Source organism: Manis javanica, chromosome 15, assembly GCF_040802235.1.
Source record: "Manis javanica isolate MJ-LG chromosome 15, MJ_LKY, whole genome shotgun sequence".
Taxonomy (NCBI): Eukaryota; Metazoa; Chordata; class Mammalia; order Pholidota; family Manidae; genus Manis; species Manis javanica.
The window spans coordinates 73,770,319-73,798,284 of NC_133170.1; the positions used below are offsets into that span (position 1 = coordinate 73,770,319).

Consider the following 27,966-nt stretch of genomic DNA (forward strand, 5'->3'; position numbering starts at 1 on the left):
ATGATTTTGATACCATTTGACTCAGCCACATCTCCCGAACCCTCCAGGCCCACCCACCCCAGCACAGGGCATTAATATGCAGGTTTGGGGTGGCTGCTCATTTCTCTTTGTCACTCACCCTCTCACAAAGCAGGGGACCACTTCATCTGCCTGTATCCGGTTGAGCCAGGAGGAGCACACGCCGTGGTGAATTGGTCCTTCTCCGTCTGGCAGAATAACCAAAGTGGTCTGGCTCACCTACTGCCCCCAAGCTTCCCTGGCACTGGCTTCCCCCTGCCCCCAGAGCAGAAGACTCAGAGTCCCAGGGCCACGTTCCTGCCTTGGAATTCCTCATCTGGACCCTTCCTATGAAGGGGAAGCGGAAATGATGTAGCTGGGGTTTCCCTGGGTGGGTTAGGTCAGATTCACATCCTGTCCCCCGAGAAGGCCTTGGCCAATGTGTTTTCGGTGGCCTGCTGGGTGAGACCCTGGTCTCAGAGCTCTCTCAGGCACTGTACATTTTAATTGCTTTGGCAAGAAGGGAAAATAAGGGAACAGAGGTTTGCTGTCTGAAGGACCTACAACCAGCTGGACAGCATGCAGAAGAGAGATCCCCCATGAGCAGGAATGGGTGGTGGTGGCTTGTTTTAGCTGCCACCTTGGGGCTGGGAGGGGATGAATGGAGTGAAGGGGTCTCAGGCTTTGGGAGTAGAGAAAGCTTGCAAATGTGTATCTCCACATTCCCCTTCTTCCTAATTCTGCACAGGACTGGCTGTGCCTGCGGGGACAGTTTGCCTGTATTGCCTCCTCCCTCAGCCTCCTGGCCTTGAAGCAGGTCTCCCAGGGTTCGGGATTTGGCAGACCCGCAGAGGCCCATGGGGAACACACAGACCTCGAGGCCCTCCCTGCGCCTCTGCCCACCTCGGGTGTGGTAGGAGACGATGGCCACGGTGAGGTGCACCTCATCGGGGTACATGTCTGGGGAGGAGCTGATGGAATAGTAGCGAGGCTGCAGCAGTGACAGCTGGGTCAGGAGCAGGGTGGTGGGCATCTGGATGGATGGGAACTCTTCCAGAGCCTCCACAATGGTGGGGTTCTTGCCCCATTTCCATTCCTCGTACTCCTGCAGACCCTGTGCCAGGAAGAGGGACAGAGAACTTGCACCACTTCCTGTGACAGAGACCTAATGGACTGTGAACCTAAAATACTTATTACCTGGCCCTTTATGGAAAAAGTTTGCTGAGCCCTGCTCTAGGCAGTCTGGCCCCAGAATCTGGGCTCCTTACCAATACACACCCCTGCTATATGTGAAGGTCAAGAGAGATGTACTGGAGAGGGACTCAGGACTTGCAGGTACAGACCACAGACCTGCTATTTGTGGGCTTGCAAAGTTGGAGATGCATCTGTGGAGAGTATAGGTCAAGTTCAAGATAGTGAATGACAGCGCTGCAGGAACAGGTTGGGGTGTGGAAGACCATGTTTGGGGCATGTTGACAGCGATGCCCAGCTGTTACCAGGGAAAAGAGGAACCCAAACTCTCTGGGCCTCTGGAGTTATTGTTCCTACATCCCAGAAGCTTCCCTGGACTGTCTCATATTGCTTATAGAAGGTTCAGATTTTGAGCAAGGGTAAAACCTATCGTAAGTGCATTGGACAACGAAGCTTGTCCCCATGTTCCTGAAGACCATCCTTGCTTTATTTATAGGGTACCCTTGAGGACCTGCCTCCCAGACTTTCAGCCACAGGGGCCAAAATTAGCCAAGCGTCCCAGGAGCTGCTGCCTGAAACTGACATGTACCTGAAATGGACATGGCTCACCTTTGCTGGTCTTTACTCGGATGCCACCTACAGTTCCGCGAGCTTCCATTGAACTTTCCTTCCCTCTCCTTCACTAGGGGTCAGATTTGTTTTGAGGTATGATGGTTCCCTCAGCCTTACCTTTTCCATTTTCTCTCACACAGGTGTTTCCTCTAATAAAAATCCTCGCTCATTTAATTCCATCCTGGAGTTTGGGTTCTTCAGAAGAAACAGACTAATATGTACAGTTGTATCAAATTCTACTTTAAATAATCCTGTGCAAATAGTGCACTCTCTGGTTCCTCTTCATATTAGCCTCCCCCTGATTAATTTAGAATTTTAAATCCAAGTTATACAGATACAAAGTTTAGAAAGGTAAACTTTAAAAATGCAAAAACCACACAGCTCATGATGAGAAACAGGGCTCTCCCAACCCACTTCTCCAGTCCGTTTCCAACTCCCCAGAGGCAGCCACTTACAACTCTCTAAGCTTTTCTTCTGGTGTTCAACATGCCCTCCTTGAATTGTCCTCTCCCTTACTGCCCACCTTTCAATCTCCTCTCCCTTTACTGGTGGCTTACTCTCTGGGGGGCATCCTGAAGCCGGGGTGGTGCTCCTGGGCAGCTTTCTTACTTGCAAGGCTTTGAAGCAGCCTGGGGGCAGGGCAGGCAAGGGTGGTGGAAGCTATGTTTGGTCGGATCACTCTACCATCAGCCTAACTTCAGCCTCTCTGCAATGGAAAAGGCTTATCTCTAAAACAGGGCACCCTGGGATTCTCTTGGTTTCTTTTCCTTCCAAGTATGGGCTAAGATGGCACGAATGGAGGCTCAAGAGTTCCAGAGGAAGGGGGAACAAGAGTCAGAACAGCAATTTCTACTGCACCAGAGAACTCTGAGATTCAATGGGTCACTTTCGTTCTGTGAGACCTTCACTAGAATGAGGCGAGATGGCCAAGACAAGCCAAAATGGACTAGCCAATATGGTGACCATTTGCAACCTGGGAAACTGGACACTCTCGCTCAAGAGTGCCATCTGCTGGAACACTGTTGTAACAGCTATAGAGCTCTCCAAGGACTAGGAGGTGAAGTGCGGGAAGGGGGTGGGGGTGGGACTCAGGGATTTGAGAGGATAGACACCTTGCTGAGGACCAGCAGCCGTTGCTTCTCCTTCTCGCTGGTGGCCAGGGAGGCAAACTGCTGCAGCTGCAGCGGCGTTGGCGGCGTGGTGATGTCCAGGTAGTACTTGAAGGCCTGGAAGATGGTGCAGGGCGGGAGGCGGTGTTCCTCCGTCCAGTTGCTGATAACTCCTGTGGAGGCACAATGTGGGTGGCGGGTGGGTGGGGGGGAGAGAGTCGGAGCTCCCAGGGCTTGGGTCCAAGTCAGGGAGGCCACACCTGCCTCTGGGGCAGAGGATGGGGCCAGGGGAGCTGGAGTGACCCAGAGTCAGACAACCCCTCGGCTTCCCACCTTCAATATCCCACGTCTATATCCAGGGTCAGGGACCGTGCATGCCTGAGGACCACCTTGTGCACAATGGCATATCTGAAATCAATTGAGTAAACTCGTCCAAAATACTTAAAAATAAACAAACATTAAAACAGCCAGAGACAGTCCCCCTGGCATTCTATGCAGTGGGCCCTCAGCTGAGCTCAAGCTGAGTCTATTTTGGCTCTGTCTGTTCTCTCATGGCGTCAGCCTCTCTCACTCCTCTAAGTGGGATTCTAATGTTTAAAATTACAAACACGCCCAACACTTACCTAGTACCTTCTGTATGCCATGTACTATTCTCAGCACTTTGTATCATTAACTCATTTAATCCTCACAACAGTCCTAGGTGGTGGGTGCTATTATTATCCCCATTCGGCAATTGAGAAAAATGGAAGCACAGAGAGGCTAAGGAATTTGCCCAAGATCACACAGCTCATAAGCATGAAGTCAGGCAGTATTGCCCCAGACCTTGTTCTAGCTACTATACTGTACTGCCTCTGTGTGCTTTTCATCCAATATAGCCCCTAGGCACAGACCTCTACTTCATCAGGGGCCCAACCTAAGATAAAAAGCACAAATCCAATACAGAGGAAGAATTGGCTGGGTTGGATTTATTAAGAGAAGGTATGTCTTTCCAAACGGATGCCTTCCTAAGGAATTTTCACTTGGACTTGACTGTGTACTATTTCCCATCCTGCCTTGACTTTACACCCTAGCTCCTTTGTAAAGGTGATAGGTCATAGGTCACTGTATCATGAGATGCCACGTAAGGTCACTGCAATTCCTTGTACCTGAACCCTGAGCTCATTTGAGCCTATTTGAGATGAAGCACTGAGACCCATTTGCCTTTGAGAGTTTTTCACCAGGAAATGCCAAGAATGGTCAGTGAAACAGGATGGAAGTTGAGCTAATGAGGTCAGAGGTGAGCTTGAATCCCTAGTGGAACTCCAGATAGCGCCCTTGATCCCAAGAGGGAGAGGCAGACTGCAGCTGCCATTAGTTGGTGGGCAGTGAGGCCATGTGAGGAAGGTGGTGAAGAGTGGGCACTGCTAACAGCAGGTTCTGGCCGAGGAAGGATGGTAGAAGCCCCTGCCCCTAAGGATGAGCCACCCACATCCTGGCCTCATGGACATGAGCTCTGCTAATGGGGTGGGGTCAAGGCTGTTGAGTATGAGGAAGGGCGAGTCTTCAGTCTCATTAGCTGGAGGTGGCAGACACCCACTCTCCTTCCTGGGTCAGCGTGTGGGGCAAAGCATGGGAGTCCTCCTCCCCAGACCCCCGCCTCAGCACTCCCTGGGGAAGGCAAGGGCCCTTGGGAGTGGCCAGGATGGGTGCCCGTGGTTACCCAAAGCTGTGTTCCGCTCCTCCAGCAGCTCCACCTTCACCAGCTGGTTGACAGGCGGTGCATCCTCCAGCCGCTCGATCAGGGCATTCACGAGGTCCTCGTGGTTGCCGGGGAACACGCCCAGGTGGTCCCCAGGCAGGTACTGCAGCTCCTGGTAACCGTTGGTGTGGAGACGCACGAAGATGGTTGATCGGCTGGACAGAAGGATGGGAACAACTGGTCAAGGGCCGCCAGCCACTGCCCCCTTTCTTTGCTCCTTTGTCCTTGTGGCTGCAAGTCCCCAACTTCCATCCTCCTTGGGGCCCATGCCAGTCACACCGTGTCACGGCTTTCAGCAAGGTCGCCTGCAAGCTCCTCGCTGCAAATCCAGTGCTCACCTTAGTCACTGAGGCAGCGTGGGACACGGCTGCCCCCTTCTCTTGGACTCCAGCCCCCTGGGCTCCCCTCATCTCTCTGGCCACTCTTGCTCCGCTCCTCTGTGGGTCCCTTTTCATTTCCCCCCACTCTGGACACTGGAGCGCCCCAGAGCTCAGTCCTCCTATCTCTTTGCTTTTCTGTCTTCTTGCCCAGACGTCGCTTTTCTCCAGAGCACTTATCATCACCTGATCTGCAGTTTACTTCCTCATGTGGTTTGTGGTCTGTGTCTGGCCGTCGTCTCCCCACCAACAACCCCCACCCCCAGAGGGCAGGGATTTGTCTGTTTTGTCCACTGTTCTATTCCTGGAAAGTAGAAAGGTGCACGGCGCATAGTAGGTGCTCACAAAATATTGATTGAATGAAGGACTCAGACTCCCAGGGTTATACAGCTGCTGCAATGGTCTCTGCTCTCAGAACCCACTGGGGTTGTCTTAGCAACCAGTCCCCATCAGCACCCTGGCAGTGGTGTCCCCAGTCTGTGAAATTCCATCTCTCCCAGACATCCCAAGGTATATCCCCATTTAGCAAGTGGGGCTCCTCAGATTGTCACAGAAAAGGGGAACAGGTTCTTGTTATATACAAATACACCAAAATTATGCAGGTACGAGATCTAAGGCGCAAACCCAGAGCAATACTCATTTATACCTGCGGAGTCACACCCTTTCATATTGAGTTTTGTATTTCAAGTTCAGGAGGCTTCTGCTAAGGAAATGGCTTTAAGAATGAATTCTCAAACTATGATCGTTCCGATCCTTTTTAAAGTTGTAGTACAGATATACTGCATTTCACACAGTACTTGCAGACATGGGAATTATCACACTTTGGTAAATCAAATCATTGCACTCCTCAAGTTACGTGTGCATTTCAGACCTGCGTTTTCTTTGGTGCCAACTGGTTTTCAGTTGGTAGTGACACTGGCTATTCAGCATGAAGTTTCTACATCCTCCATGGAATGTAAATAAGCACTTGAATAAACCAATGGGACTTGCTATTTAAAGGAGGTTTTGGCATAACCAAGAGCCCTTTTGTGCTGCAAATAGCCACCATTATTAAAATAGTTGGGCTGGCACAGTCACTTTTTTGAGTGTCAAGTGTTTTCTTGAAGTAAGGTACCCTTGTTCTCAGCATGGTGGGTAACATGTAACTGAAATTATGAATGGTGGGGTGAGAGTCTGGGATCCTGCTCTCTTTCCCCAGGCAGATTTTGCCCTCTCTGGGGCACTGACCTTGTTAATATGGATTTGCACGACTGATTCTGCTCTAAGCTCATACCAATCTTTGGGTTCCAGAAAAGCAAAGACTTCATCACCGGCTGCTAGCTCGAGAGAATTAGCAGAGGCCGACCGCCAGCAGGGGGCACTGTGGGGTTGCTAATTTGGAGCCTCCTGAACCAACCACAGGAAGCCTTTGAACGGCCAGCCAATCAATTCCCACTTTCTTCCAGATCCTCACGATTTCTTTCTGAAGTATATTTACCTCCGTTCTTTTGGCTGGTACAGAACAGAAATGCGGAGGGGCCCTGAACTTGCGGAGCTGGCTCATGCTGACACCACGTCTTCAAGTCCTCTTGAACGTGACAGAAGGTGGTGAGGCAGATGAGGGTCGAGAAGGGAGACGTACCTGGCAGGTTAGCTAGGTGGGCCCAGACTCTGCTGGGAATTTAACCAAGAGGCCTTGCCAAGCCGCTGAGCAGACATGGCTATCTGAGAACCCCAGCACTGAATGGCTGCGGCCCCAGGACCCTTTGGGCAGCTGGTCCTTGAAGCTTTGCAGGGAAGCAGATCCCCCCTGGGAAGCACTAGTCTGGAGACCAGTTGCCTTTAATCTCTGTTTTGCTGGGGGTTTCATTTTCTAAACTTTTTTTTTTTTCCCTTAAAGCTTGAGACACATACGGGTCATTGAGAAATATTAAGGAGGGAGAAGGGGCAGTATTGAATAGGTAGTAGCCATCTGGGCCCTCTCTACACCATCCCCTCGAGTATCCCCATTTGTAATATATTTTTATCTACATCCAGAAGCACATACGCACACACCACAAACGCCCGCGTGTGCCTGGCAGCAGTTCAACAGGTTCACAGATGACAGAACAGTCGGCTAATGTTCACCATAAAGTGGGAAAAAAAAATAGCTGATGTTCATTCTTCAATGAAGAGAGTAAACATTGTTCATTGTGAGCAGTTTGAGTTAGTAAGGATCATTCATTCAACAAATATATATTGAGTGTCAGGCACTGTTCTAGCCACTGGTGAGTGAGTGATGGATAAGGACAGCAAAAGTATCCTGTTCTCATTGAGAAGTAACTTAAAAAGATCTCCGATAGAGATTAGTAATGGGTTGGGGGCAGTGGGCTCAGTGATCATCAGATAGGATGGTCAGGGAGGGCTCTCTGGTGATTTGACATTTGCACAAAGACCTGAGCAATGTGAAGGAACAAACGTGAAGATGTAGAGGACACGTGTTCCTCTAATCTGAAGCAGCATGTGTAAAGGCCCTGAGGTCAGAAAAGGTGTGACATGTTTGAGGAAGGGAAAGAAAGCTGGAGTGTTTGGAGAGTGGTCAGCACGGGGGTGGGGGAGTGGGAAAAGGAGATCAGAGAGCTAGGCAGAGGCTGATCGTGAGGGCCTCATCGTGACCTGTCACGGCAAGGAGTTTGGAGGTTTCCACACTCTAGTGGGGAGCCAATGGAGGTATGAAGCTTCAATTTAAAAAGACACATTGACTGCTGTTTGGAAAATAGATCTTTGAGAGAAAAGCCAAGGAAGAAGAAGACAAGTTTGGTGGGCGCTGCAGCCAGTCATACCAGAGAAGACCATGGCTTTGCTCAAAGCAGCAGGTGTAGATCTGAGATGCTGCTGAAAGGCAAGGCCCACGGCAGCAGCTGTGAGCGGCGTGTGCAGTGTGAAGGAGGGAGGGGAGACAAGGAGGACAGCTGTTTCTGGCTTCAGCTGACACTGATGTCCTCTGTGGAGACGGGGAGGGCTGGTGAGAAAATAAATTCATCCGAGGGAAGTGGAGAATCAAGAGCCCTCCGATGCAATGTCATCTCTCAAGATCCCCCGGGGCTCAGGCCCATGTGCACCTTTGCTCCCACCATTCTCTCTTCCTAGATGTCTCCCCTCTATTCCCATCTGCCTTTCTAACGCCTCCCCTGCATTTTCCTTCCTCCTTCTGACTTCTAGGACTTATGACCCACATCCCACCCATTAGCGGCTCCATTATATTTTCCTCTGTACTGTTTGCTAATTGGTGCATGCAGAAAATGTATTTCCTGGCCTGGCAGCAACCTGTGGTCACTTTTCTCTTTCGATTTGCAAGGATCACCCTCAAAAGGTTGTTTACTTCTTAAGCACTTAGCTTGCAATTAATGGTCTCTGCAGGGATCATTTGTGATATCTTGCTTATGGCCTCTCAGGCCAAACAGCCTGACTTTGGCCTTGAGTGGGGGAAAATGGGACCGAGTGTCATGTTTTTTTGCTCAATTACCTTTTTAAAAAAATAAACCTTATAAAGTTGGAAATGGTAGTAAGCCCAAAAATAGGTAGTGTGTGAAGGAGGCTTTTAAAGGGATAAATACCAGGTAGTCTGACCTTTTTTGTGCTAGTCCACAACTAATTCTAATACCATGTTTCAGTTGGTAATCTTGTTGGAATATTTTCTTATAAGTCACTCAGTGGGGTCAGGTGCCCTTTCTGGAGGTGGGTGGGTGGTTATTCTGGGTCTTGGTCCAACCCAGCACCAAAATGGCCTTGCTTTTTATGTACTATGGCTTAGAGAATAATTTTGGGGATCTGATCTTCACTATAGATTGTACTCCCTTCTATTATTATTGTACTCCCTCTCATATTATACACTAAGTCGTAACTTTGTACAGGACAGATAATATGAATGTATTATACATAGTAATATACATTGAGCACATACACTTAAGTCCTAACTTTGTACAGGACAGAAATGGGAAGTAGGATGGATATTTCAAATATAGAATCCTTCTCTGTATCAGAGATTGTTATACTCTGAATATTGCATTGAACTAATTACCCAAAAGGATTAATTTCCCAATCCATTTCTTTGATGTTTGAGGAGACAGCATGGGAGGCCTGGGGCTCCATCCTGTTGATCGCTTTTTCAAAAGTCTGAAGCCCGAAGAAAGCATGGATACTAAATTTGCAGAAAGGATGGAGCCCGAAGAAAGCATGGATACTAAATTTGCAGGTGAATGAAGCTGGGATGGATAAGGAATTATAGTAACAGGAGTGTATGATACACTAGTTGCTCTGTGTACGTGCTCTTTAATACTCACAGCAGCCTGGCAAAGCTATTGAGGCCATTTGTGTAGCCATTTTGGCACACTGACTTTGGAGTTAGAGAACCGGGTCTGTGTGACCTTAAGAAGCCACTTGGATTTTCTAATGGTCATTTCTTACATTTAAAATGTAGATGATAATGGTCCCTAAATGGCTAGTCAGAATTCTAGGAGAGCCAGCACAGAGAGGACTCAAAGTGGTACTGAGAACAAGAAAGTGCTAGATTAATGTCAGCAATCTTTAGAGCCACCATTCTTATTTTATAGGTAAGGAGATGGGGGCTCAGAGGACTGTGGTGGCTTGCCCAAGGTCACACAGCTGGTGTGTGGCAGAACTGGGGCCCAAACCCAGGGCTGTGTGGCTTGCAAGCCCCCTCTTTGTACTATGCCAGACAAAAATCAAGCCTTCAAAAGATCTTCAAAATTCAGCGAACTGCAAAGTGAAAAAGATTCCATTTAACAGGGGTCAACGTAAAGGACTTCATTGGTGCCAAAAATATTACTTATACAAGCAGAGGGATGGACAGATCTGGCTTGATCATTTTGAAAAGACTTGATGTCTAAGAGCAGCAAGGATGTAAGCTTAAGGGAGAGCAGCATGGCTGTGAGGACAACGCCTGCAATCTCGGGCAGCATCAATGGGTCCTGTTGAGATCGGGGATGGTAATAATAACCTCAGTGCACATGGCAGTTTGGCAAGAGTGTGGTCTGTATGAAACGTTCTTTGTAAAACCTGTCACTTTCCTCTTTCCGCAATGATTATCCTCATCTCCCTTTTCTGTCTTTCCAGTTTGGAGTTTTGTAAAGGGAAAGCAGGAAAACGTAGATCCTATAAAGTGGCCGGTGGGGGGGCAGGTGGTGGGTCTCAATGGCACTTGGAATAGCCAGAGGAAGCCGGTCCTTGGAGTTTTCAAGAGTCCCTCCCTCATTATGGATGGCATCTGGAGCAGGGGGGGGGGGACCTGGGGTGAAACAACATGTTCCTACCTGGATTTAGGACTCTGAAGGTTTTGACGGCTGAGGAGTCGAGCGGCTGAGACCCGCTTTTTGTGGACATGGGATAGACCTGTAGAGGAGAAAGACCAGTTTTCCAGAGAAGACTTCCAGTTCTCAATAAAACCTCCCTGGCTTCTGTTGATACTTCCTCTGACACACTTCCACCATCTTCTGGAGTGAAATGAAGAAATACAAGGGGTCTGGTAGGCATTGCATGGGCTGGTCCATGGTTGTGGGTAACGCAGAGCAAAGAGCACATCTGTGTGAACTGAGCTGAGAAAAGGAGGTTCAGGGTCACACACCACAGTGCCGCAGGAACCTCCGAGCACGTGTGTTACTGAGCGCGGGGCAGCAGCAGTGTGTTCATTTTAGAGACCGAAGTAGTTAAACCCACCTTCTCTAAATGCCTTTCAGAGGTGAGAGCACCTGTCTTTTCCCCGCTGTCATGAATGCCTCCCCAGGAGGATGGCAAGAGGTACCTTGTGCAAGCTCTGGAGCTTCGGCCACATAGGTGAGGCGGAACTTGTTCCTCTTCCAGCTGCGGTCATTGCTGATGAGGGAGTTGTTTGCCTTCTCAATGTTGACGTCATCTCCCACGCAGAACACATCACAGGCTGCCTGTGGCACACACACAGCTTTCAGCGACCTCTTTCACCCGAGAGGGACTCCTCCCCGATAGCTCCAAGTCATGGCATTGGATCCCCACCTTCTCTCTCTTCATCCATCCCTCCATCCCTCCATCCATCCCTCCATCCATCCATCCCTCCCTCCATCCCTCCATCCATCCCTCCCTCCCTCCATCCACCCACTGACCCACCCATTCATCTATCAATCTTCCCATTAAGATTCCTATATTTTTTTGAGTGCCTTCGATGTGCTGGACATATATATATATATATGATTTTTAAAATGTAATTAAAAATAATTACTAAAATATATACAATTTAATATATGAAATATCACATATAAGTATATATAATATATCTAATATATTTCTGTGTACATATAGATGTAATTCATAACAAAATTCACCATTTAAAAATGTACAATTCAATATACATTTTTAGTATATTTACAAAGTTGTGTAACTACCACCACTATCCAGTTTTAGAATATTTTCATCACCCCAGAAGAAATGCTGTATCTACGAGCAGTCACTCCCATTTCCAACTCCCTCGAACCCCTAACAACCACTAATCTACTTTCTGTCTGTACGGTTTTGCCTATTCTGAATGTTGCCTATAAATGAATTCATTTACTGGGTGGCCTTTTGTGTCTGGCTTCTTTTACTCAGCATCATGTTTTCTAGGTTCATCCACGTTGTAGCCTGTGTCAATGCTTCATTCCTTTTTAAGGCCAGATAATATTCCACTGTATGGACATGCTACATTTGTATTAAATGTGAACTGATCCACACTAAAATTTAAATAGCCACATGTGGCTTGTGGCTACTGTATCAGTCAGTGAAGATCAAGCACATGGGGAATAAGCTTGTCAGAGCAGACAAATGGTGAGATGTGAGTTCTGGGTTGAGGCACGATCCCTGGTTTGGTTAACCAACCCTGTGGGTTTTGTCTACTTGCCTGCCAGATATGAGTGAGGGATAGAGTCCTCCCAGCCCCCAAATTCCAGGACTCTACAACTTTTTATAGACCAACTTATTCTCCGTAATGAAGGGGGTTATATTCTGGGTGGAAAATGTCTGTTTTAAGACCACCCCAAACTCATATGGTTGTATCAAGCTGTATCCTGGCAGGATACATGGGGGATATCAGGGATGCTCTATTTCCGATGGTTTAGATACTCTGCCTTTGGGGGCCGCGGGGGGGTGTGACTTTACCCTCTGGGTCTCTGGGAGCCAGGCAGATGGTTACCTTAAAGACTTTCTTTGCCCAGGTCCTGAAAGCTTCTTCCTGCCCACAGAGCTCGTCTCCCTCCCTCATTTTCAGGATCCTCTCCCCTCCTAACTCTTCCAAGAGGGTGTCCACGGCATGTCCAAAGGCACAGAAGTGAGGGTACGCCCGGGAGCCAAGGCCAAACACAGAGAACCTGCCAAGGAGACAAGAGAAGGTCCGTGCTTGGGGACTGTGGAGTGTGGAGGTGGTTGTCTGGTGTTACTGACTCTTATAACCACCCCCACCCCACCCCCATTCATATACTGAAGCTCTAACCCCCATGTCTGTATTTGGAGGTGGGGCCTTTAACTGAGGTTAACTGAGGTCAGATGGGCCAGGCCCTAATCCAGAAGAACTGGGGTCTTACAAGAGGGAAAGAATGGCAGGCAGCACCTGTTCTCTGCACACATACAGAGGAAAGGCCCTGTGAGAACATGGTGAGAAGGCGGCCATCTGCAAGCCAGGGAGTGAGGCCTCACCAGGAACCAATCCTACCGGCACCTCGATTTTAGACTTCCAGCCTCCAGAACAGTGAGAGACTGAATTTCTCTTGTTGAAGCTCCCTGGTCTGTGGTCTTCTGTTACGGCAGCTGGAGCTGACTGAGGCACCTGGTGCCTCCAGACGGGCAGCCCCCAGCCCACCTGGCACCCTCAGAACCTGCTCTCCCTTCTCTGTATTACCATCCTCCTGAGAAAATTCCCCAGTGGTCATGAGGACGAGCTGGGGACAGTGATGACCCAGGACCATTGGCTATTTCTTGTGAGGCCCTTCTAAGCTGAAGGAATTTGTCTTTATTATCAGAAGGCTTGAATTCTACAAAGGATGCACCTAGATTAGTTTTAAGTCCAAACACAATGAAAACTGCAATGTAGTGGATCTCAGGGACCTGAATTAACGATGAGATCAGAAGAACTTTTCATTAACGTGTTGAATGTTAGTGTAGAAACCATTCCAAAAGGGGACAGGAGTTTCATAAATATGCTGACTCCAGCCCTTGCAATATCTGAAATTAATTTGCTTCACAAACGCTCTTTGCATGGATACCACCAAGAAAAAAATGTCAGTGTTTGAACCAGTGGGGGTCAAGTTAATGAGGTTCTTCTGTGTTGAGGTGGGCTGCTTTGACCATACCAGGAAGAGTGGAGGGCCGTGTCCCAGACAGGGCCCTCTTTGCTAGGTCACTGTCCTGCAGACACTTTGTGTCCCATGTCTAGGGCTTGGTGGTTGTGGCTCTCAACCTCATTGGGGCTGGAGTGGTGGGCTTACAAAGGGGGCAAGAACACCCACCCCTCTTCTTCCCCAGGTGGGAGTGTCCTGCTGCAGACTGTCACCTCAGACAAGCCTAGAGGTGTGGCAGTTCAAGCTTCTCCCTACAAGCTCTGGCTCTGCCCCTGAACCTCTTTTTTAGGATGAAGGGGACAAGTTGGTGAAAGACTGAGAGGCTGAGGGAAGTGTGGGGAAGTTGGGAGGGACCCTCTGTCACTGGAGAATCTCCTGGAGGTGCGCCCAGGTGTCTCACAGAGCAGGTGAGGGGTACACGGGTCAGCACCCTCTCCTTTCAAATCCACGTTCAGGCTTTCTCATTGCACCCCCCTCCCCTTTCCTCATTATCTTTCCCTGGAGTTCAGAGCCTTTCCAAGGAAAGCACGTGGGATAGGCCGGCATTTTCCCCACCACTCCTTCACCTGTGATCTTCTTGGAACGGGATTCCTCCCCTTTTTTCTGAAGGATGGTGGCCTGACAGGTAGAGAGAGCCGGTGACCAGGGCTGGACTGGTGGGAGGGGTGCCGGGAAGGAGCACTTCTGCGCCAAGCCAGCCCACTCAGCCTCAGCCTAATGCTGATTTGGAGACTCCTGGCACCCATTATGCCTTATGGTTAAGGCACTATTCCGCAGACCTGAATAGTTATGTTTATGACGTCCGCCATATTTGACTACCACTGATACGGTTACTTACTAGGGTGTTTAACTTGCTATTAATTTGTACTCACTACCTCATCAAACCCCCAGTGTTCATTCACAGATGGTTCAGGCGTTTCCCAACACACCTGAAGACTTGCACCACAGATACTTCCTAGACTCACATTTCCACCCCATCTTCCCCTTATGATTTCAAAATTCCTATTTCAAACCTCCAAACCAGGAGTTGGCAAACTTTTTCTACATGGGGCCAGAGACTTAATCTTTTTGGGTTTCCAGGCCAAGAAGCAAAATTGAAACTATTATGTTGGTACTTATATAACAATAAAGAAAACAAATTCCTGTACTTTTTTTTATCAAAAAAAACCACAATTCTTATTATTATAGTTACTGAGTATAATTTTTGGTAATATACATCTACCAATGATAATGGAATTCTTTTTTGGGAGAGATAGCATTTTGTTTAATTGGGGTTCCCAGGTAACATTTTCTCTCATCATATGAATTGCAAATGTTTATTTGTAAAAACCATTTGTAACTCATAGGTTGTGCAAAAGTATACACACAGGGCTGTATACAGGCAGGGCTGGACCTGGCCCGCAGACTACCTTACCAGCGCCTGCCCTATGCCATGATTGATTTAATAAGGGAAAAATGGGCCTGACTGTCAAACTATGTAACTAATGTCTCAATGTTGAGCTCAGAAAATCTACAGATGTCAAAAACCTATGTAATGCACACCCCCAAGGGTGAACCCTAATGTAAACTATGTACTTTGGGTGATAAAGACATGTCAGTGTGGTTCATCAATTGTGACAAGTGCCCCACTGTGTATATATGGGTGCAGGGAGTGTGAGAAATCTCTGTACATTTCTCTCAGTTTTGCTGTGAACCTAAAACTGCTTCAAAAAAATAAAGTCTATTAAAAAGTATACTGAGGGACATGACACTTCAATATCTAGGAACTCTGTGATCTGGATCATCCCCTAAGCATTGGTCTGAGCAGGTGTGGAAAAGGTTCAGTTACTGAAGATCTGAGAGATTTGTGGCCAGTTTGAATACTCTGCTTACATCAGCCTCCTCGTAACCAATATCTGCGACACCAAAGGTTTGACATAGTTTTCTTTCTTTCAAAATGCCCATTAAGCCAAATACACAACTGTTGAATCACAAAATATCGATGTCCTATCTAAAATCATCTCATGATATGTGATTATTATGCTTTGGAAAACATGGGATTAGACCAATACTAATTGAATCTGACTGTACATCAGAGTCAGTGGGGGAAATTAAAAAAAAAGAAAAAAAAGCAATCTTGGGCCCAATTTTAGACTCATTATGTCAAACTCTCTAGAGATGGGGTGTGGTTTTTGGTATACTGCAAACATCTCCAGGAGATTTGCACGTGCACCCAAGTTTGAGAACCAGTGGGTCAAGGCAGGGGGTCTCCAGAGCTTCTATTAAGTGTAAAACATGTCACTTGGGAAGCGCAGCTCATTGAGTCATTTCTAGGGATTAACATCCTTCAGAAGAAATGACGTGTGAGAACGCACTGAAATTTCTGTGAGGGGTGAAACTTGAGAGTGTGTCTAGGAGAGGTCACAGGAGGGTCTATGGAGTGGGCTTCAATCAATGGGCTGTCCGAGACAGAGACAGACAAAGTGCAGTGGGTTATTCAAGAGATAAAGAGGCATGGGACGGAGACCCCCTAACAGAGAGCCCACATTGCGACAGGTCCTGTTCCCCAGGGGCCTTGTCTTCCCATTGCCCGGGCGCCTTGCTCACCTCACGTTCGCCAGGGGCCCGGCACTCTCAAAGTTGTCTCTGAGGTCTGGCCCGTCACCCGATGACTTGCGGGACTCAGAATAGGAGGAAACACTATTGAATCGGACCTTGTAGCTCCTGCCAAAACGAAAAAGAGTCTCTGAGCTCTGGCTTGGAGCTCCCTCCTGTGGTCAACACCCGCATGGGTCTTCACATTACTGGTCCTGTTTCTAGGATCTTGTCTTGCCGATTGAGGGAGACCGTAACACTTCTATGGTCTCTCCTAGAACGGATCGACTTACCCTCACCTACCACAACGAGGGCCAGCCATCTGCCCCGGGTGCTGCTTGTCTTTGGAAGGTTTCTGACCACTCGATCAGGACACTTGAGACCCAGACACAGGAAGTGACTGAATTGGCAGGTGAGGGATAGAACAGAGCGCTCCCTAACCATTAGCTCATACTTCCTTGCTTCCCAAATTTTAATGAGTACAAGAGTCATCCCAGGATCTTGTTAAATGCAGATTCTGATTCAGTGGACCCAGGGCAGAGCCTGGGATTCTGCATTTTCTAACAAGCTCCCAGATAATACCAATGCTGCTAGTCTCCAGACTTCACTTTGAGTAGCCGGGAATGAGACTTGTGCTGTCCATTATGGTAGCTGGCTGTGTGTGGCGATTTTAAGTTAAATTAACTCAAAATAAATACAGTTAAAAATTCTGCTCCTTACTTGCCCTAGCCACATGTCAAGTGCTCAAGAGCCACATGTGGCTAGTAGCTGCTATATTGGACAGTGCAGATAAAGAAAACCTACATCATCCTAGGAAGTACTGGATGGTGCTGGATTGCCCCATTCACCACTCTCTTTCCACAAAGTTCTGGACATTTCAAGGATCCGTCACATTCCACATTTCAAATGAACATGGAAAAGTGTTCACCACTGACACATGGCACATAAAGAGATCGGATTTCCTATGAAATCAGTTTGAAGGGGAAGGAAGATGTCATTGAGCCTCAGCCTTAGAGGTTCAGGAATCTTGAGACTTAAAAAAATCCAGTTTCCCCGTTTTCCTCTAAGAGTGGTAAGTTTTATTCTCAAACAAGGCAAACAACAAAACAAAATGAAAAAAAAAATCCCCAAGACCAGACCAGACCAAACCAAACCAAACAACCCCCCAAGACAAAGACCCCAAACCAAACCAAAATGTTAACACAAAAACTCAACACCCAAAGCTGACTGCAAAAGACGAAAAAAGACACTGTGCTTTCTGGCAGCAGGATTTCGAAGCTGGATGTTCTTCAAAGTTTTCGCTCCAGCATCAGGAAAGTTCTAAATATATGTAAGTGTATTTTCTGCTCTAAAATAGTCTCACATTGAGTCACTTCTCCAAATAAGTCATGCAACATATCAGGGGGTGGCTGTGTTGTTAGTGTGGGAGGGATGGTTGATGGTTGTGGGGTAAAAATAACATCACATGTATTGTATGAGGTAGGAGGTTTCTCCAAATGCTTTGCTCTTTGTTATTTCCTTTCGGTCCTCACAACAGCTCCCAGAGCTGGTCAGGGCAGACACAGTTCCTCCCCATTAGGCAGATGAGAAAGACGGAGGCCCAGAGAGGTCAAATCCCTTGCTCCAGGTTGCTTAGTGGGTTGATGACACAGCCAAGTTAGAATTCAGATCTCCTTGAGACCCAGATGTAGATGGCTGGGCATTGGGTACATGCACACACACACACACCTATGTGCACACACACGGGCATGCACACACACACTCTACCTGTGCTGGCTGTCACGGGCTGCAGCCAGACCACGGACCTCTGTGTCACCTTTGAGGATGGAAGGCCCTTTACGGGGAAAGAAACGCAAGGGTTCCGGGTACCTAGAGGGGAGAATCGATGGTGCCCTATCTCTCCCTGAAGGAGGGGTGAGGGAGGACTTGCTGGTGGCCACCCAGGATAGGGTGGGAAGGAGAGGGGAAGGCAGGTTGAAGGCTAAATGCTGGAGGTGGGCACAGAACGAGGGCTGACCACAAGGGACTCGGTGATCTCCTGGAGGTGGAATATATGTGAGTTTGGCCAGATGTGCTTGGCTGGAAGAAAACCAAGAGGGATTTTCTGCAGAACACAGCCTCTATACACCAGCCAGCAATAGCATTTGATGCTCAATGTAAGACACAGGGATGTGCTCTATGATGAAGGAAAATGCTGTGTTGGTCTCATTGAAAGGCAACTCAGTAGGTACGTGCCATATGTTCTCCACTTCAGGGGTATTTAAGGGCTTTTCAAGGGTAACTTTGATTACAGGTGTTTGTTACTTTACGAAATATCTTTATAACCCAACCCTGTGTTAGATGCCACTTCACCATGAACATCTTTTGACTACAGGCATTTGTTGCGTTAGGAGGTATCTTTTGAACTCAACTTCCATGTTAGCTGCAACTCTACCATGAGCATCAGAAGGAAAAGTTCTAGGGGAACAAGCTCATTGCACTGATTTTTGAACGTAGGCTTCTGTAAGGGGGAGATAGTAAGAACTGATATTGACACAGCACTCTTAACTCTTCCGAAGATGCTTCCATCCATTTTCTAATTTGAGTCTTACAAATTAGAAAGTTAAGGCAGGTATGTATAAGCCCTATTTGATGGAAGAAGAAACCGAGGCACAGGGCTCTGAAATGACCAAAGAGACCAAAATATCAGCCCTGGTGTTTCACAGACACCCATTGGTTAACACAGGTCACAAGTGGACTTTTGGTCACAAAAACCATCCAGAACTCAAATGTGAACCCCAGATGCCAAAACATGACTTTTACCCGCTGAGGGTGTCATGTGACACTGAAGAATCACCCACTTACTTCCTCTCCTCGTGCACAGAGTTGGGGTGCCTCATTTCCATCAAAGCACAGCCGAATTTCTGGGGGCCAAAAGAGATGAGTGAGATGTGAAAGATGTAATATTAAACCTGGAACAGGATCAGGCACTGAGGGTCTGGGTTCTGGATGGCCAAAGAGGAGCCTGATGCCTGGGGGCCAGGATGGTACGGATGGCCAGGGGTTCAGGCTGGGCCACAGGGCTTTAGCTGCAGGTGCACATGGAAGGGCCAGCTGTTTAAAGGACTGCAGGTGTAGACTCCTTAACCTCCCCGCCCCCCACAAACCCCCTTTGTGGCTTTCCCTATAAAAACACTGTCCCCACCTCTCTCATTTGGAGCAGGGGACACTGAGCCTTTGATTGGAGCATCCATCCCAAAGAAGTAGCTCACTAAGGTGACAAAATTTTCACTAGGGACTGGCTAGTTAGTGGACACCAATAGACGGAGGTCTTGTAATTGTCCAATCTTTGCAGAGCTTGGCTCCACATTAAAGTCAGTGGCTTTAAGGCTCTGGGAGGATTTGCTACAGAAAAGCAGTTGTAACTGCTGTCCCTCCTTCCCACAGTAGAAGCACACGCCAGGACAGGAGCAAGATCATCTCACCTCTCCATTCTCAGGGGGGTCTCCATTGCCGAAGGTGCTGGTAACCACCAGGACCAGAGTTTCGTGTTCCAGGTGCACAATGTCATATTCCTCCATGGACATCACCTACGTGGGAGGGGGCAGAAGAATAGTGGGGGGAAGGAAGGAAGAACAAAAGAAGAGAGAGTGGGAGAGAACAAAAAGTGATGGGGGAAGGAGAGAGAGGAAAAAGATGAGTCATCTTGAGCCATCTCCTCTGGAAAAAGAACCAAACATTCTGAGTGTCACTATTTCATTTGCTCAAGTGAGTAGAATTCAAACCTTTTTTGGCACTGTGGGACCTTTCTATGGTCACTGTGGCCTAAAGGGCCATAAGGGGGTTGGGACAATGGTACAGGGGGTTGGCTGGTAGTAGAGATGGATCTTGACTGAGACCCTTGGGCTTCTTAAAAACAACTGATCCGGGAACCTTTTTAGCCACATTTGAGCTGGGAATGATCTGGCTGGATCTGGATCTGACCAGGTCTGCTTGGCCTCTTTCTAATCCTCCTTCCAGCAGTGTGGAGGACCTGGGCCAAATGAGTCTGAGATGCCTGCCTTAGGGAAAGATTATTGTCCTAATTCTTAGCATCACGTGAAAAACATTTTTGAAGTAGGTTCTAGGGAAGCCCTGTCTCCTGAGATGCTCCTTGAAAATAAGTGAGTGATGAACAAGCACGTTTATATTCTATTCCCTCCAAGACTATCATATTTGCAGATTAAAGGCTCTGTGAGGTCCTACAGCAAAATAAAACAAAACAAAACAAAACCCCATTGAACTGTATTTAATGCAGAGTTTCCCAAACGGACCCCAAAATGGTTTTTCATAAACCCTCTAACATTTTGCTCTAGCGAAGGGAGTTTCATTTTGGGATCCTAGACTCCTGGAGGATTCACGGGGAGAGGGGCACCACAGTCCCTTGAGATTTATGCAAACGTGCACATGCCTGCTGATAGGCATGTTGGATGTACTTTCCACCATTCTCAAAAGGTTCTTCTCCATTGACTTCTCTCCTTCCTGTTCCCAACTTTATTTACCATGAAGGGCTGGGGAGCTGGCATTGTCCCCTACCCACCTTGGCATCAAAGGCGTGTTTGAAGATCTCACATAAGGTTTTGGCATAGGCCTGTGATTTGCCCGTCTCTGTGGCATAAAGGATGGTCGCCTTGACCCTCTTGGCCATTGCCTGACCCATCAGCTTGGCTGAGAACTTGACGGCTCTGTGGGTAGGGGGGAAGATGGAGAGGAAAATGGGAAATGTAGAGGGAGGGACGATGCCAGGCTGGGGCTCCTGGGAAAGAACCGTGATCTATGAAATATAACGGGAGGGAACCTACTTTCTTGAGCTTTGATGGCTTCAGGGACACTTGAAGCCTGAGCTTAGGTACCATATTGACTCTTATTAAATCCCTCCAGAGCAACTAGTCATGAGCTAACACAGATGGTTAGTTTTGTAATTTGCTACTTGATTGATTCATCCCTGTCTTGTGAACCTTCATTTGCTAAGCACTGGCCCCCAAGACAATCATTCATTCACTCATTCATCAAATGTTTGTTGAGTGCCTAACTATGTGTCAGGCATTGTTATAGGAGTTGAAGAACATGGACAAGCAGCTGTCACAGGCCTTACATTCATGTGTGTGCATGTAAGTGTGTGTGAGAGAGAAGAGGGTGAAGAAAGGGGAATGAATCCCTCCCTAATAAATCACCAGGTACTGAGTTAGAAGGGATTTTAGAGGTTTTTTATAGATCCACACAGGAAGGCCCAGGTCTGACGTAGCCAGCCATACATATTCAGGGTCTTGCACATAGCCTGATACCTAATAGGCATTAAATAAATATCTATCAAAAGAAGGGATGAATTTTACAAATGCTGCTATTACTGAAGCCCTGGGGAGTTAAAATACCAAGTTGAGGCTCTTTCTAGCTAAATGAAGAATTCAGAACCAGTGTTCCTTCCTTCCCATGGGGGTGGCAGACAGGCCAGAGGCTCAGGAATGTCTGGGCTCACCTTCTGAGCCGGCATCCCTGTACTAACTAGGAGTCGTGGAGTAGACAAATTGCTAATTACCCCCACCTGGGGATTATTGGTGGCAAATTCATCATTTTTTCAAAGCAGGGAAACCACCCACGCTGCAGGAGCCCTGGAGCTAAGGGGGAGAAGAAGAAAAGAATAAAAGGTGCCCGGAGGGTTCCCTTTGAATGATCGGAGCATAAAAAAGCAGCTATAATTAACTCCCATTGTTTCTACCCCAAGCTTAATAGTGCAATTAATGTTTTAGATTTCTCCCTCCTTTCTTCCCCCAGATGCAGCTGAACTGAACCCAGGAGAGAATGCCTGTTGATACGCCCTTGCTGAGCTGGAAGATGGGGTTAGATGGAAGGAGGGAGATGCTTTGGGCCATACTTTGGGACCTAAGTTTGAGCCCCCACGAGAGGCACTAGTGTCTTGTTTCTGGGGTCGATGGCACAGATGGTACCTGTTGCACAACTAGAGTTCTGGACCCAAGGCAGGCCGGGGGAAGAGAGTAAGTAGCTCAGCGCACACCTAGCTCCTCTGCTGAAAGGTTAGCTCCCAACAGGGGTCTCTGCTGAGCAGATCAGCAGAGGTCTCTTTCTTCAGAAGGTGGCACCCCCATCAGATCATCTCCGTCAGACCCACCCCACTTGTCAGCTGCTCCTTTGGCTGGGTGTTCTTCAGGATAATCATTCTCTTTGGCGGCGATGGCCCTTAACCCTTCCCCTCCCTTCTTTGCTCATCTCATTCTTCAGCTCTATTGTCATCTTCTGAAGGAAGCCCTCTCTGACCTCCCAAATGCAGTTAAGACTGTTTTATGGAACTATGAATCATGCCTCAGTGGCACTTGCAATGTTTGCTATATTTATGTGATTCTTTGACAAATGAACGGCTGTGAGTTTCATAAGGATAACGATGACATTTATCTGGCTCATCAGGAGCCTAGCAGAGTAGGCACTCAGTACTCATTTGTTAGCTGAATGAATGAATGAATGAATGAACGAATGAGTGGCATTAGGTAAGAGCCCTCTGTAGGCAGTGGTGTGCTAGAAGCAGCTCCTCCCTGCTCTGGGTTCAGTGACTGCTGTTGGTAGCTAGAAATCGGCCATAGTTGGAGTATTTACACCAGGGAAACTGACAAATGCTACAAACACACTACTATTATTACTATACCCATGATCACTGTTAGGAGAGCTGGCTTACCAACACACCATGGCCTCCAGGACAAGAATATAGGAAACTGGGGTGAAGAAAGTAAAATTAGGAAGGAGAAGAGGTGTGGTGACATTCACATTTTGGACTCAGGCAAAAAAGGCACAAGGAAGCCGGGGAAAAAAATCGTTATCACCCAAGAGGTCAGAGGCACATGCACTGCCTGGGCAACTTCCCTTGGGTTCCCCAAGTTTTGAGGCATATCCACCCCCCACCTACTTCAGCAGACTTACTCTGCCAGCTTCTTGAAGCCGATGGCTCGCCGCTTTGTGGGGGTCCCATTGGTGCCTTTCCAGACATGGGTGTTCCAAGGGTCAGGCTGGGAAGAGAGGACTATGGTCACAGTGGGGAGGGAATCTGGGTCCTCTTAGGAGATGCTCAGGAATCCCAGGTGCTTGTGGCTGCCCGCCATGCCCAACCCTCAGCCCTTGAAGGGAGGGATGCATGGGGCCGGGGCGGTGGGGGGATCTTTGCATAGAGCAGGTGTTCCAGCCTCCTGGCTTTGTCCTGCTAGGCCTTCCCGCTCAGCCCTCAGCCCCTCCAGACCCTTTCCTTGGGAACCCTGACTAGGCAGCCTCCGGCCCAGTGGCTCTTGAGCACTTGAGTGTCCAAAGTGACCGTCGGGGCCAAGATGTGCTCTGAGCATAACAAACCCTCCAGGTATTGCAGACTAAGCAGGAAAGAGGTGGGGAAGGGGCAGGACCTGGTATTCGAAGGAAGGGGTGAGCCGGTAGTTGAGCATCTCCTGGTGGAAGACAGGGGTGATGCTCCCAGACATGGGGGGCACGATCCACACCCAGTCCGCGGGGCAGCCCCCCCGGCAGCGGTACTCATTCTCCATGTGCTTAATGAAGGACTCGGTGGCAGAATGGTGGTCGACAATGGTCACTTTGTCACTCTGTGGGAGGAGAGGGGTCAAGGGGAGACGGAGGTCCCTTTTTAGGGACCTCCGTCTCCCACAGAGCAGCGTTTCCCAAAGGGTGGTCCCGGAGGTGGTTTTTAGGTGGCATAAAGTGATGAGCTGCATTTCTCGTTCAGTCTCCCTGATCATACCCAGGAGGAAGTCTCCATGTGCTAATGCGTCTTTACCGCCTCTCTTGCCAATCTTACTCTCCCTTCTCCCTCCTTTTTTTAATGAGAAAGAAGAACCTTAGGTGGCAGCTAGCTAGAATTGAAAAACTTTGCTTTGTTTTCTTTGTGTTTTTTGAATTTATTTAATGTTACAGTTACTGTCTATTTATGGCAACTGATACTGGCTCTCCATTTATGGTGGTGATACAAAGTCCTCTCAAAATGACAGTTTTTAAGTAAGAAGGAAGATTTTGTGCACACTAGGACAAGTAAGCTGCAGCAGTGGGTGGGCGGAATATCTGGGTGGCCTGGCTCTGGGGTCCACTGGGGTGGCGGCTTTGAATCCAGACCTTACCCAGGCAGTGCTTCCCCTCTGTCTGCAAAACCTTGCCCCTTCCTGTACTTTTCTCTTTCAATCGTTTAAGTCCCACCTGGGCTGTCTCTGGCTCGGTGGTCTTCAAACCAGTTCACCTGTCCACCAAACCACACTCCGTCATTTTCAACAACTCCCCAAAACTCACAACTTCATGGCTGAGAGAGAAGGGAGGGCTTCCTTCCCTCTCACCCCAAGGCAACCTGTCACTTCCCTGGGGTGTCCTCAAGGTGCCCATTCTCCCTACTCCGGACATGGGGACCTATGGTTGATATTCATGACTGTCCATGACTTGGTGTGTCCGTTCTCCTGTCTGTGGGTGCCCTCCATTACGTCTGTGAAGGTCAGGCTTCCCAGGTCACGAGTCCTCAGGGGCAGAGCTGGCCTCTAGCATAGAGGGACCTCAGTTCTACAGGTCTCCTGGTTTGTCCAGAGAACCCTGGTTTATCCCCACTGCCTTGACACAGTATCAGTAGATCCCTGCTTTTGCTCTCAAAAGTGTCATGGTTTAGATGATGAATCTTACAGCCATCCTACTAAAATACCACTTACTGCAGAGCCCTATGTGCTGAGGGCCCTAGATGTGTCTGTTAACGAGGATGACTATTTGTCTCTGTTATGTTCGTCTGAATCCCTAAGAGGTGACAAGACACAGAGGATGTCTGCCATCCCAATTCTAAAAATCATAAGCAACAGGACATAAACTCTCCCTATCTAGTCATTTCTTCCTCAGACAGTCCCCACCCAAGATCCAACACAGAAAGGAAGGCACGCGTGCTGGGAAGCCCGCCTCCCGGTGGGTGAATTCCCTGGGTAGCTCGGTCTCTTGACCCTCTGCTCCAATACTCTGAGTGGTTTCAGTTCCCCACTGAGGCTCGACAGCCAGCATGTGGACCCTGGTGCTACCTGGAAGCTGTAGAGAACTGCAATGTTGATCTCCACCAGGGCCTGGTCCTTCCACAGGGACGATGTCTTCCTCGTGTCCAAGTTCATCTTCTTGGCCACTTCCTGAAAGGGGGAGGAGGCACAGGCTCACTGGCTGGGGCAACTCTGGATTTCGGACTGGATTTCATAGGGACGGAGAGTTAGTGTCATTAATGAATTTTTAAATTAATTAATCATCTCATCGGCAGAATGATTCATTCAATGTTTTTTCATTGTGAACCTACTGGTAGCAGGAAACTACAGACACTTGGCTAGCCCTTTTATTATTGAGCTTGCCTTTTAGTTGGGAAGAGAGACGGTTAATACTATGATGAGTGCTAATTCCTAGTAAGACTTTAGGACAAGGAAATTGGACGAAGAGGGATATAGGGTTAGGATTAATTGAGCCAGGATAGCCAAGGAAGGCCTGTCGAAGAGGTGGCATGACAGGTGAGACTGAAAGGATGAGAGGAAGCAAGACATTTGCAGAGGGAAGGCCCTAGGCAGAGAGAACATGTGCAAAGGCTCTGTGGTGGCATCAGGCTTGTGATACAGAAAGAACGTGGGTGTATTTGGGCAGTAGTGAGCCAGGGGATGTTGGTGGGAGAGATAGTCAGGACTGAATCAAGAGGATCTTGAGGGATATGCCAAAGAGTCGGGATTTTATTCCAAATATGACAGTGGTGGGGGCTTCTGGAGGGTTTTAAGCAGAAGTGCAGTCTGGGAGTGATAGCATCTGCTTTCTAGTAGAAAAGCTCCCCTCCAATCCTGCTGTACCCCTGGAGTGACTACTACTTGGAATCTGGATCATGGGTGCTTTGACCTCATGGGGACACCTGCCTTACTCCACCCGACAGATGAGGAAACACAGGCTCAGAGAGGTCAGTGGCTTTGCTCAAAGTCCATGGAGCCGGTTTGTCTCTGAGCTGGAGCCCAGGCAGTTGCACAATGTCCAAGACCAGGATGCTGCTCCCTAACCAGCTGCCTCCTCTGGTAAAACTACTTGGAAAAAACAACTCCTGACATTTACGTGGCAGCTCAAGCTGAGGCGGGAGCTGATGTCAGGAGTGGGGAAGACCCAACAGCAAATTCATTAATTAGAGTCCTGCTTTCCATTTCCTCTGGCAATTCTAGTTACTTGTGGGAACGCAGGTCTCATTATGGGGCTAGAATGTGACAATTTCTCAGGTTCCCAGCCCCAGCTGTCAACATTTGTACATAACAGCAGTTGTTACCAGAGGGCTGGGGCAGGAGGGAGTCTTATAAAAGTTACCCTGTGACTACTCTTTGCAAACTAAATGTACACAGAGCTCAAGAAAGCACACTTACTAGTTCACTCTCTGTAGCTGAGGTGTTAGGTTCTTCTTGGGGTCTTTTAGTAGTGATGCATACACAGAAAGTAGGAAATTTGCTGCTTTACATAAATACACATAAAACTTGAGTTATTTTATGAGCAAGGAAAGTGTGTATCGCCAGTCATGCTGTTACTATTACTTCCACAGCATTATTTTGGCTAAAAGAATGGAAATTAGTTGTAAGAAAAAAGAAGCTACGATTTAAAAAATCCCCAACTATGACTTGAGCCACATCTGTGGAATCTGCCTGAAATGTCTTTTCTTTTACTGCCAAAGTTTATACGGATTGGTGGCTGCTTAGTAGAATCTTCTGGAGAGCTTTGAAAAATACTGATACCCAGGTTCCACCCCTGAGTAATTATATCCAAATCCTAGGGAGTGGGACCTAGGCATAATTAAGTTCCCTAGGGAATTCTAAGACCGAGGACCCCTGGCTTGTTTTCCAGGCCAGCACCCATGTAATTTTAAAAAATTGAGATGTAGTTGAGCTATAACATTGTGTGAGTTTAAGGCATACAAGTCTAAGGTATTGGTTTGAAATATTTACATTTATATATTGCAATGTGATTCCCACTGGAGCATTAGTTAGCACCTCTATCATGCCACATAATTACTATTTCTGTTTTGTGGTAAGAACAATTAAGATCTAGTCTCTTAGCAACTTTGAATTTTATAATACAGTATTGTTGACTGTAATCGCTATGTTGTGCTTTAGAGCTCCAAAACATATTTATCTCTTTTTTTATTGAAGTATAGTTGACAATATAATAGTTTTAGCATGCAACACAGTGATTCCATATTTATATATACTATGAAATGCTCACCACAGTAAGTATACTTACCATGTGTCACCATACAAAGTTATTACAATATTATTTGCTATATTCCCTATGCTATACTTTTTCATCCCTGGGACTTATTTATTTCATAACTGGAAGTTTGTACTTCTTGATCCCCTCCGGAACTGATTTATCTTTTAATTGCAAGTTTGTACCCTTAAACAACGTCTCCCCAATTCCCCCAGTCCTCAATCCCTGGTAACCAGCATTCTATTCCATTTTTATGAGTTTGGGTCTTTCGGATTCCATATATAAGTAATGTCATACAGTATTTTTTTTTCCTGTCTGACTTGCCTCATTTAGCATAATGCCCTCAAGATCCATCCATGTGAACACCCGTGGATTTAATAATATAAAACTAATGTTTGATTCTGACTTCTACTCTTGACTTATTTACTGTGTGAATAGGCCCAGCACTTAACTTCTCTGTTTCTAAGTGCCTTCTTTGGGAACAAGGCCAAACACAGCAGACTGTAGCTGGGAACAGTTGCTGACAAAGCTGAGCTCCAGGGAGCACGCCACCCCACACTCTGCAATAGATGAGGATGACTTAGTCAGGGAGGGAGTCAGACTCTCCACTGAGAAAAGTGTGTGGTGGGGAAACACTGCCAACCCTCCTCCCTTATTTTTCAGGAAAGAGACAAAAATGTCCCAAGTTCATGGGTCCTTCCCAACTCTTCTAACAAGAGGCAGAGTAGCCAGGTGGTTGTGAACTTGGACCATAAAGACTGGGTTCACCTCTTAGCCCTGCCACTCGCTTGCTATGTGACCTTGAGCTT

General features: G+C 47.7%; 1 protein-coding gene across 8 annotated transcripts in view; it reads right to left on the reverse strand.

Moving 5' to 3' along the window:
* The window catches only part of NOS1 (nitric oxide synthase 1), a 155,717-nt gene that overhangs the window by 6,464 nt on the left and 121,287 nt on the right, over positions 1 to 27,966 (reverse strand). For 7 of the 8 annotated variants that reach the window (XM_036993485.2, XM_036993492.2, XM_036993491.2 and 4 more), the window contains 15 exons: positions 24,976 to 25,077; positions 23,329 to 23,523; positions 22,859 to 22,944; positions 20,472 to 20,616; positions 19,378 to 19,482; positions 18,758 to 18,816; positions 17,681 to 17,782; positions 15,926 to 16,042; positions 12,199 to 12,373; positions 10,804 to 10,942; positions 10,316 to 10,394; positions 4,609 to 4,802; positions 2,913 to 3,082; positions 901 to 1,111; positions 119 to 206 (listed from right to left, as the gene is read on the reverse strand). In XM_036993485.2, coding sequence (XP_036849380.2) covers positions 119 to 206; positions 901 to 1,111; positions 2,913 to 3,082; positions 4,609 to 4,802; positions 10,316 to 10,394; positions 10,804 to 10,942; positions 12,199 to 12,373; positions 15,926 to 16,042; positions 17,681 to 17,782; positions 18,758 to 18,816; positions 19,378 to 19,482; positions 20,472 to 20,616; positions 22,859 to 22,944; positions 23,329 to 23,523; positions 24,976 to 25,077 — 1,967 coding nt within the window. The remainder of the gene's footprint in view (positions 1 to 118; positions 207 to 900; positions 1,112 to 2,912; positions 3,083 to 4,608; positions 4,803 to 10,315; positions 10,395 to 10,803; positions 10,943 to 12,198; positions 12,374 to 15,925; positions 16,043 to 17,680; positions 17,783 to 18,757; positions 18,817 to 19,377; positions 19,483 to 20,471; positions 20,617 to 22,858; positions 22,945 to 23,328; positions 23,524 to 24,975; positions 25,078 to 27,966) is intronic. The other variant, XM_073222372.1, reaches the window with a different exon arrangement.